General features: G+C 46.5%; 1 protein-coding gene across 2 annotated transcripts; it reads right to left on the reverse strand.

Moving 5' to 3' along the window:
• Positions 1-2,820: 2,820 nt before the first annotated feature.
• Positions 2,821-11,322, reverse strand: LOC1278232 (WD repeat-containing protein 81). 2 transcript variants are annotated; one of them, XM_061653198.1, is made up of 4 exons: positions 10,763-11,322; positions 4,742-10,284; positions 4,212-4,673; positions 2,821-3,270 (listed from the first exon to the last, which is right to left on the reverse strand). In XM_061653198.1, the coding sequence occupies exons 1-4, from the start codon at positions 10,973-10,975 to the stop codon at positions 3,039-3,041; spliced, it is 6,450 nt and encodes a 2,149-aa protein (XP_061509182.1). In that variant the 5' UTR covers positions 10,976-11,322; the 3' UTR covers positions 2,821-3,038. The 2 variants fall into 2 exon arrangements, with proteins under 2 accessions (XP_061509182.1, XP_061509183.1); XM_061653199.1 differs by having other exon boundaries at positions 3,092-3,302.
• Positions 11,323-11,373: the final 51 nt, after the last annotated feature.

Consider the following 11,373-nt stretch of genomic DNA (forward strand, 5'->3'; position numbering starts at 1 on the left):
ATGACACTGTGAGCTACTAGTTTTTCTTACAATGGAATTATTTGTCTCATGTGAGGAGCTCTTAAAATACAATTTCAAAAATTAAAATTTTGTTGTAGCTTTTTATCTAGAAAAAAAAACAACATTCAATGATAAGAAGCTTCAAATATTGATTTAGTGTAAGCTGTGAGAGGTTTGCCAAAGCATCTCTAACTTTTACGGCGTTTTATGCTTAGTAACTTACTTTATATCATAAAGTTAGTAATAATACGATCAATGCCATTTTTAAACATTTTTTACAGTCCAGATATGTATACAAACAATCCGCAACAGTTCGCAGCAGCGTGAATCTGCCTCCCTGTAACTCATCCTGGTCGATTGGTCGATCATTGCTCCACCCAGGCCAAGGACTGTGTAGGAACGAGGTCGAATATTAGCCAAAATCGGATTGGCCATCTTGGATGCCATTTGACAGCAGAAAGCCCTTGAAAATGCATCATTCCCTCAAACATTTACTGTTACAGACATACATACTCTTCCTGTAAAATGTATGAACCAATTAACATTTTTCTTGCAATGATCCGACCAGACCGATTTATCATTTTAATTACAAATAAAATTTGAATCGGAAAGGGCTCTTAGATGTCAAACTACCTGTAACGAACTTTTGGTTAGGGTAACTGTACCAGTTTTCGACAGGCTAGTGCATCAGTTTCACAAAAAACAGCTCACACACACCTATTTTTTATTATTTTTCATGAAAGTGATGTTGTGTAGGTTGATAAACTATCGTAATTTATTGCGCTATTTTTTATTTGCCGTTTCAAAGCCCCTTTTCACAAATATACGTGAAAATGCAAACATTGGTTTTGCTCCTATTTTCGGCAGTTTGTTCCTATTTTCGGCAGTGCGAATACGGGTCAGAAAATGCTTTTATCAATAAAAATATGTACAAAAGCAATTCTCTTACTTTCCTAAGATTGGTGTTAAAAAGAACTTTAATAATTAATTTTATGTTGCATATTTTGGCCCGTTTTGACAGCTTTTTTGATGCGACATTTCAACAGAGCAGCTATAGAAGGAAATTGACAGTTTTACGGTTATAGCGTACGGCACTAACTGGCTTACAAATAATCTTTTTTTCAGTTATTGCATTATTTGTCGTGAAATTGGTGATATTTGATACAAGAAAGGTCGTTTTATGTGTCGAAACACGCATTTTAGAGTTCTGGACAAGTATAAAAGGAATATTCAGCCAAATCCAAGGTGTGTTATTGTTACAAGTTTCAGCAGGAGCCCACAACATTGAACTGTCAAAAATTAACATTACTGTGTACCTATTTTCCGTAGCATTTAAAGTGAAAAATAACTTGTTTATCGAGATTTTAGATTTTTATCGAGAATTCCAAACAAGTTAGAATAAATTAAACATGCATAAAAGTTTAATATACAGGCGGTCCCCGAGATACACGGTACCTTTTATACGCGGATTCGGAGATACGCGGTTTTCAAAATTTGACAATTCTTTGAGCAAATTGTACTGATTTGACACATCAATTTCAAATTGCCAAATAATTTCCGTTTTGATCGAATGTTAAAAACTATTTCAAAAGGTTTAAAACAGTTATATTCAGTCAGAATCATATCAAATAATTCATAAAGTGACTAAAACCGCCCCCTACTTGCAAAATTACACGAAAATTTGTGATATTTTAGCAGGAAATCACGAGATTCGACTTACGCGGAAATTCGAGATACACGGTATTTTGCGGCCGTTTTCGGTCCCCATTAACCGTGTATCTCGGGGACCGCCTGTACATCACACTTCCATTGTTTTATTGTTCTGGTTTTCGTAATCACAAAACCTGCCGAACTATTGGCTATTGCCGAAAAATGCTGAGCTCTGAATAATTTAGTTGATATTTTGGAAAATGCGCAAAGAAATGGTGTGAAACTTCGTATATGAATAACAAATGAGTATACTTTCACTACAAAATTGTGTTTTGTGACAGTTTTTACGGCATTTGTGCAGAATTTCACTTTTTTAGTTACCATGCCGAAAATAGGTACACTGCCGAAAACTGATACAGTCACCCTTTTTGTCAAATTGTTCTACAATACGGGACCTCGTTCCTACACAGTCCTTGACTCAGGCCTGCCCTTTGAATAAACTCACATTTCTTGCAAGTACTTTGATTTTCATCATAACTGATCACCACTAACCGCATAAGGAACGTGTTCGCTGGACGTGAACGCTGGTCATACCAATTTCGTTCTTCACCAAACGCATCCTTCACCTCGTAGTAAGCAAGTGTTCCTTGCTGCTGTGTGTATATTCCAGAGCGTCCAGCACCCGTGGCGGACCCCGTGGTTTATAGCTACCCGAGGAGCTCAGCGTGAGCGTAAGTCCGTACGCATCTATAGCGATGATTAGCTGAATGTGCAAATGATTCGTCAACGTCCAACCTTCCCAGGGCCCTTGTCGCTAGTACTCTGTCCATACGACATACATGTAATACATACGGCATACTAGGAAAAGTAAATTTACCGAAAGAGAAAGTAAATTTATCGCGAATAGTGTGAATTTTGATACATACATTATTTATTTCAAAAGGTCCACCATCCACAATTTAATTTATAAAATATTAAAAAAAGGAAAATTAAGTAATCATAACTCTATATACTACAATGTATGTTATATATAATGTAAGAACACACAAAAAACACACCAACAATAAAGTGGTTAATTGAAGTGAATTTGTTATATGCCCCCCAATAAACGCTGCGTAGCTCTGTAACCGGGACATTTAAACTAGTTCTTTCAAAATATGACAAGATATATTGGTCGAAAACTTTATTTATTGTGGGTTATAACGTCATAACAAAACACTAAACAAATTTACACACAGAATAATACACACACGCACACAAACACACCTGCACACGTTTGCTGCCCGTTAGGTCGAACATTCGCGCCAAATAAAGAAAAAGGAAGTGTAAAGAATAGCTAGTTGTAATAATATCACTATTAATAGGTAGCTATTCCTGGTCAGATCGTCTTAACACAGTAGGGTAATGGTACCGTTGTCGCCACCGACGAGCATCATTCGATTGAGTGGCAAGAGGGCAAAGCTGGTCAACACCCCGCGGAATGTTTCGGAACGCAGTTTGGTATACGAGTACGGTGAATCCGGCGCGATCGCACTATACACGCCAATGCGGTTGGTCGGCGTGCCTACAATCAATTCTGGTCCGTTGTTCACCATACAGTGGGCCGGTTCGGGACGATTTCTGAACAAGGGAATGAAGGGTAATGATTCGATCTGGGGTTTATTCTTTTACTTTGTATGCTACTTGTTGTGGGCAGCCTTGTCGACCCCTGGACTCACCGTATCAGCTAAGCTGCCACCGGTCGATGTCCAGGGGAACGATACGCACCCTAAGACAACGCACCCGTGCAAGACAAGTTTGTGCCGAACGCCGTACAAGGCAAAATGTATACGAAAGCTGATCGAGCTGAAGCTCTCGGCAGAGGCGCTCGATGCGAATGGCACGCTTCGTTACATTTAAAGGGTTTTGCGTATGTGTCAGTATTTATTAAGGCCCGGATAGATTGATGGTACTCGCTAGTATAATTTTCATTTTCACTAGCGCACTTGGCGGCGATAAGCCAAACGGATTTGCCATGAAAATCTGCGTCGCTTCAGAAAATGTTATTTTTCTTTGTTTTTTTTTTTAACTTAAATTGGACTGGAGAAGTAATAGGTAGATACTCATGTTGGGGCCGGTCTGAGTACAGACGTCAACTCGTACGACTTAACAACATGCCTGTCATAAGTTCAAGCCCCTAAAGGACCGTGCCCATACGAAGGATTGACTATCCAGCTATGTGTAATCAGTAAGTCACTGATCGTCAAGCCCACTGGTGGTACAGGCAAGGCAGGCCTTTCGACTGACAACGATTGTTGTGACATAGAAGAAAAAGAAGATATACATGATTGAAATGCATTTCAATCCTTTTTTGCAGCATAAAACGATGAAAAAACTTCCTTAATTTGAGATCCGGCAGGACAATTCCCTTGATGACACAAAATAGCTGCCTACAGCAGCCGCTAGTTGCGCTAGTAAAAATCGAAATTACACTAGCGAGAACGATCAATGTACCCGAGCCTTTAGGTATGTTTTAATATGTGTAAATAAAGAAACAAAGTTAAATTTACAACATTATTTACCTCATATGGAACTGTAGATGGCCTGTGTTGGGGCTCCACACACCGATCATCTGATCGAGGCTGGAGCTGACGAGCTGAGTATCGTTCGGTGCCAACAGCTGCAGCAGATCGTTATCGTTCGTGCGCCAGGAAGAAATAATGCCACCAGTACGTGCGTCCAGCACTCCGATGTGGCCTGAGGTAAGACCCACCGCAACCCAGTTGGCGCCGGGTGCGACTGCGATTGAACGCACTTGTCCGACCGGTGTCAACGCCACCTTCCATTCGTGACAGTAGCTAAATGTGCGAGCATCGATCAGCTTGACCGAACTCTCGCCAGTTCCGGCCAACACCAAACTGTTGGGCGAAGGGAACGTCTTGACCACATATACTGGCGAATGTTTCGAAACATCAAGCAAACCGATCTGAGCACCCACGAACGGATCCCACAGATGGACACCGGTATCGCACGATATCGTTAAGCTGCCAGATGAGAAAGGGAAAAAAGATTGATTTAGCATCGGCCAGGAGCTGGAAGGGTTTCAACTTACCGGAGCGCTTCTAAGAAGGCCAACGAGTGGACCGATTTGCGATGATTCGCATACGTAAACTGGCAAGAGGACATCTTCGACCCGTCACCCTCACTGCGCAGCGACCATAGCTTTACTGTTTTGTCTCTCGAGGCCGAGATGAAGCTGTTCTCGTTGTCTAGTGCTAGTACCGCCTTGATCGAGCTGGAATGGCCGGTGTACGTTTGCAGCTTGATCTGTTTCAAGTTTAATCGAATGTCCTTTTCCGACCGTCCGATCTCGTGCTCCCAGTACGCTAGCCAGTTGCCTCGTAGATTGCGCGAGCTATTAACATTATCGAGCCGGTACGTAACCATTCCGAGCAGATCTTTATGTTCAATCCTACTCGAACCGGTAGTGGCCGAGGATTCGATACGATTGCCGACAATGTTCGAACCGAAGCTGTTGGAGCAGTTCAGTGAATCCATCTGCTCTTCGTCCTTTGGTGTTGTGCCCGGTGGCATCGTACTGGCATCCTGGGCAGAGCCTGAACGGCCGTAATCCATCTGCTCGTGTTCGTGGCAGAGATTCAGTATGAGCGGCAGATTGGTTACGCATCGACTCATCTCCTGCTGGCCGAGGTAGTTGAGTAAGGGCACGAAGGTAAAGTACGCCAAGTTTGGCGTAAACACATCCCTTATTTCTTCCATCGCTTTGGCAAGGGACTGACCCTGACCCAGTGCCTGGTGGTCGGCGATGCTGCCGAGAGAGCTGGGGGGCGTAAAACTATCGAACGGAGGATCCCCGTGGGCTGTGTCCGCAACCGCGGAAGCGAAATGTTCCTGCTGCCGAGCATACGCCTTGTCGAAAATGAGGAAAAAGCGCTGAAGCCCGGGTACGCAGATGTGTTCGCGTGTCATTTCACGCCCGATGCGTACGGAGATGACGTACAGTGCGTCCATCAGTTTGCGCGCGAGCACGGACCGTGCTAGAAACCCGCTCGGCATGGTATACTTGGATGATTCTAGCAGCCGTATCGCGGGATGCAGAATTTGACGCAGAAACACTTCAGGCAGCTGCTCCATTACAGTCGAGTCGTTGAGGTACGGTATTAGACATTTTAGCAGCTGCAACGCACTGATCAGTCCACCTTCAAGCGTAGGTGTAATGCGTTTCCGGCAAAGGGCAATCACTTCGCTAACGTGCGGCAAGTACTGTACCAGGATAAAATGTTCACCAAACAGGGCCGATATTGAAATGAGACAGTCGATTACGCGTAGGGCTGCCTCATCCCCGACCACACTTCCATCCGTAATGGAGAAATGATTCAATCCGGTCGGGGCAACCCCAGCAGCGGCGGCTGTCGGAGATGATCGGTTCAACTGACTCGACTCATCCGCCCTCGGGAACAGATTCTCGGCTCCGATGTAGCAAAGGGTGAGCATTTTGAGCAAGTTGCGGGAAAGGTAGCGTGCGGTCAATACCGGACCGAGCCGATGCGAAAGCCAGATGATGCTTTCGGAACTCATTTCAGAAATTCGATTTGAGCGCGTCTTATTGGAATCCGTAGATTTCGAACGATTCAGCATGCTTGACCCGGCCAGCGATTCTCGACGGCTTTCACTCGTTGATAGAACGCCCGCAACCGAAGATGTTTCTTCTTTCGTGACGTCCGGCGTCTTGGATAGGAACTCTCCCGAATCGAGGCTCTTTTTGCTGCCAATTTCACACCCGATCGAATGGAACTCGATGCTGCGCCTAAAAGTAGACGTCGGTGGTATGGGAATAGTGGGAGATTTCAGTTCGCTTGTCTGACCCACCGTCAATGCGTCCTCGAACGCTTCCTCCGCCTGCGAGTGGTTCAGCTTCAGATCGAGCTCTTCGTCGTCGATGATACGGCGCATTGCATTTTCCACCGTATCGTCATCCTCCAGCGTCATGGTGGAGCGTCGCTTTGCTTGCGGATCTTCATCAAATGCAAACATCTGCTCGTTGTCTCGCAGCTTTGCCGAGTTAACTGGCGTGTCTGCCGCTAGCAATTCCTCTTCGTCGAGCGGATTGTACCCAGGACGGCTGCCGGTTGTCGGAGAGATGGTTCGATCGGAGCAGTTCGGTGATACGAGTGTGTTGGAGATGGATGCCGGATCTGCATCGGTAGATGCTTCCTCCACATTGTTGTTACTGTGTAGCTTGAAGCTTCGGTACGATCGTGACTTGCGGAACTCTCCGCCGAAAGGCCAGGTTGGTTCGTGTACGTGGTACGATTGGTTAAAATCGCCGTCCCGATAACCACCAACTGCTTCAATGAGGGGCACAACAAAGTGCTCCAAAAAGCAGCGCAGCCCAAAACGCACAATTAGCTTTAGCAGAAAGCTGTGGTGGTATAGCTTGACCGATTTTTTCGACTTGAACGACGTGTTGCGTGGGTTGAACTTCAGGTACGACGAGCCTTCTCCTTCTCCAGCAGTCATCGTCATTGCTCCATTGCCCCCGAAGGCTAATACATCTTTACTACCAGTAGTGGCTAGCGTGCGCGATGACCCAACGGCTGTATCCATCTCATCGGAATCGTACAGTGCAAGGATAGGCTGCAGCAGTGCGGTTTGCGTTCGGCGAACACCTAGCGTGGTTGCAATTGTATCGAACAAGTTCCAGGCAGCCGGTATTGAGGTATCATCGTGTATGATCAACTCTACAATGTGAGGAAGAAGCAGTTCGACCGCAGAGTACTGCTCCTTGTGCCCGCTGGGTTGCAGCAGTGGATCGATAAGTGCAACACAAGCGTTCACTTTACACTCGGCAATCAACCGTCGGTATTCTATACGCGTACGATCCAGGGCAGCGTACCGTTGGCAACTCTTACCATCACATTCGAAAAATGTCTGCAACTCGAGCAAATGCATACACTCGTCAAACGCACGCAATGCACGTACCGTCTGATAGAGACGATGATAGTGAGCCGGAAAAGGTATGAGCAGATTTGCTAGTAGCGGTTGCAAGTACTGATGGGGTGTGGGCGGTGGCAGACCCCGATCGGTGATTCCAGACGGTTCTGGATCCTCTTCTAACCCTAGCAGTTTTCGTACGATCGGAAGTAGACACGGTGGAAGGGCACGTGGCTCATCGGTGACGAGGCGTGTACACGCATCAAACCTTTCGTCGAATTCCTGCCGCAAACAACTGCCCAGTGGAAGCAATTTTGACGCGAGAAAAAGTTCCACCACAAGACAACCGAGAACCTTGAGATCTTTCGTACGTTGCTGCAGTAGCAATTGTTTGATATTCTGCCGAGCAGCACTCGCTTGCTGCTGTAGCGAAAGCGTTGGCTGCACCGTCATGTCCGTTGCTCGATCTTTCCGAAGCGTTCGTTCGTAGGTTTCGCTGAATAATCGATTCACAAATGCGTTCCCACCAGACGAAGATACCGGCCGAGCGTCCATCCGCGAACACCAGAGATCATACTCGTCGGGTTGTTTTGTTGTGTCACCACTACCGCCCGAGTGGAACACCTTGCGCCGAAACGTGCCCAAACTCTCGACTGCCGTCAGCTGTGCAATCGGGTTGAAGCTCTTTGGTAAAACAATCGTTCCGGATGATTTGGGCTGCAAATGATTTATATGGTAGCTCGACTCGGACGATTTCAGCGCGTGGTACTGTTGCTGGAGGTTTTGCGTCGAATGTCTGTAGGAAGTTGGTCCCGGGGCTGCAGCAGGTGAACGATCTCTTTGCACAGAGGCTTCACCCTCGCTCGTTTGCGGATTCCTTGTAAGATCCTCGGTACTGCGTGTTAGACGGCGATTCGTTTCGTTCTGTATGTGCTGCAACCGGGGAGGAGTTTTTCCGTTCCACGCGGTGGGGAACTGGCGCAGCGGATGAGGGCATGAAAACAATTGCACTACGCCACGGTGGCAGAGATTTTGATGCTTATCAACCAATGAGAGACACACATTTTTTGACCGTACGGCAGCAGTCCCCGTTAGCTTGTAGCCAAAGGTAAGATCTATCCAGTGGTGGAGCCGTTCGGACACGTACTGACTTTCTAGCAGCTCGCGATGTTTCAGCACAAAGTCTTCCGGGCAGCTGGACCAGCTCGGTATTTCCAGGTCGTGCAGATCCTCGTGGATGCTCTTAAACACGGATGGGTCAGTGAAAAACTCCGGAATGCATTCATCGGGCGTCCATTCAAACAGTCGCTGAATCGTGGCCGGATATTCTGCCGGTACCCAGATCGGGCGGACATGTTTACACAAAACCGCTTTGGGTGTCCTTCGCGCCATGTAAACGTAATACGTTATCTCGGACAGTACATCCGACACGTGGTGAGGAATGGCCGCCGGTGACGTGCCCGTTTGTTCTTGCGCTCCCGAACCGGCCAGTTGAGCGGCGGCTTGAAACGTGAGATCAAGCTGTGCATCGCCTTTATTTAGTCGAAACTTTGATTTCTTCAAATCGCGCCACGCTTGCCCGGAGCGGGAGAAAAAATCGGTCACCCATGGCATGATGTGATGGAACTCGGCACATCCGACACGCCGACCGGTTAAGTTGTTGAGGATGGTAAGGTAATCAAAGTTGGACAGCTGTCCATGGCACCACATCTCGCAGTACTCTTTGAGCGTAGTGCTCATTGTGAGCTGCTTTGGCATGCTTACGTGCATTAGTCCCGCCGTAGGGCCAGGGGCTGCAATACTTAGCTCTCCGATCTGCCGCATCAGGTCTTCGTCGTACTCGATCAGGTTTGCCTCGAGGTTCGGCATCACCCGTATCCAGAGGTTCTCGGTCGTGTAGATGTCTTTCAAGCTAACGTCACCCAAATTTAGACCACATTCGTGCAAGCTTTTCATCAACTGCAGCAACTGGTACACGATGAACAGTGGTTTGTTATAGGATCGTTCCACGATGGCGGGACTGTAGGTGACACAGTCCAACAAGTTATTCGCCAGATAGAGATCGTACAGTATGTAAAATGCGTTCCCCGTTTCGATCGTTGAAAGCACGGGAAACAGATTTGCATTGCTCAGCTGAGCATCTCCAGCAGGCGGAATGGAGGATATTTGTGGCCCCATGTGGTCTTCTTTTGCTGTAACGTTTTGCAACACTGGACAACCGAAAGCACGGGCTAGTACCTCTCGAAAAACAACATCGTGTGACAGTACCGCTGATTGGCTGCCTGTTGTTGCTCCCGTCGGTCGGTCCGCCGATGCTCCCGATGATGATATGTGACTTCCAGGTCCGACGATATCACCGCCCGTTGGTACCTTTTTACCATTTGTACTGTGGTAGATATTGGGATGCAAGTCGCGTTGCTGTTCGCTGAATACACTGCTGACAGAGTTAGCGGCGTTTGTTCCACCAGGAATGTTACTGGGCCGGGATGCGGCGTACTTTCGGTATGCTGCTTTCCATAGATTTTTATGATTCGTGGTAGACACGTACTGAAGCAACTGTGAATAGTGCAGTGGGTCTTCACCGTCGCCAGTGGTGCCCAGGGGCGATAGGAACAGATCATTTCCGCTCGATCCAGTCATTCCGTGCAAATGTTTATTTCTCGGCAGTGGTATTACATTACACTTTTGCTTTTTTTGTACCTAAAATAGAAAACATAGGCATATTAAACATTGTAAAATTTAAATTGGATGTATGTTAAATTAAATTGGATTGTGTTTTGCATCCCACTAGTGCCTTCTATTTTGTTTTAAATACCGGCATTTACATGCTGCTGCTGCAAATGTATGCGTGTTACGTTGTCGCTTGAGGGTGCGCACTGACCAGCAATAAATAGGAAGGAGTGGAATGCAAAGGAGCTAAAAGCTTTGTTTTGATATCGTGGCGCGCAATGCACCACCGAAAAACGAGGGTTCGCAAAAGAGGAAAATGGAGTTACGAAACCTGTATGTGGCGCAGTGGCTGAAGGCATAATTGCTCTCCTAACGGTACATTGGATTTACAGCTAGGAAAGTGGCTTAATACGGAAGCGTGATCTGGCAATGGGAACTCATGCGTACAAGAACTTTTTTTCATATTGTTATTATTTATGTATGACTTCGCGTTAACAGTGGTACTTACGGCTGCATAAATTCTGCTCCATGGTCCCGTTTCGTTTTCCGTTGGCCATTCGAGAGCATCGGCTAGGCCATAGGTGGGGAACTCTTTGGGTACCTTGCCCTGGCTGAGGGCGCGCAGCCAAGATTTGTGCACCAGCAGCACGAACCGATTCGGGCACTCCGTTTCCCGGATTTGGTGCTTGGGAATGGAAAATTCCTGCATGAACGCTTCCATGGCGAATCCGGAAGCGGCTGATTTGCTTATCGAGTGGAATGTTTACGTCCTGAGCAAAAGACTAACAATGAGGCAAGACATCGTCTTTTCATACTTCCATTATACTGTTGTGGTTCGCGATTGTTCTCAATTCACCCGAGATACTTTCGTGATGCTGATAGCTTTGCCCATACGATTGCTCACATGTCGCCTTCACAATGGAATGATTTCACCGAGACTGTGAGCAGGTTTCCAGCAGCACAGCAAATTTACACAGGTCTTTAATTTCTATTGCGTGGAAAACGGGAAAACAATCATCGATTTTTGTTGGTGGTCAATTATGACGTTTTACCCCAGCTGATCGCTGTCAAACGAAGCGTTGCTGATTTCAAGCGTTTCGTTCTGAAGCGTTGGAACGT

This window comes from Anopheles gambiae, chromosome 3 (genome assembly GCF_943734735.2).
Source record: "Anopheles gambiae chromosome 3, idAnoGambNW_F1_1, whole genome shotgun sequence".
Taxonomy (NCBI): Eukaryota; Metazoa; Arthropoda; class Insecta; order Diptera; family Culicidae; genus Anopheles; species Anopheles gambiae.

Coding starts and splice junctions, on each gene's coding strand:
- LOC1278232 (XM_061653198.1), bottom strand. CDS start 10,975: ATGGAAGCGTTCATGCAGGAATTTTCCATTCCCAAGCACCAAATCCGG. Junction 10,285..10,762: donor GGAGCAGAATTTATGCAGCC/GTAAGTACCACT, acceptor TTTCTATTTTAG/GTACAAAAAAAGCAAAAGTG. Junction 4,674..4,741: donor GCCTTCTTAGAAGCGCTCCG/GTAAGTTGAAAC, acceptor CTCATCTGGCAG/CTTAACGATATCGTGCGATA.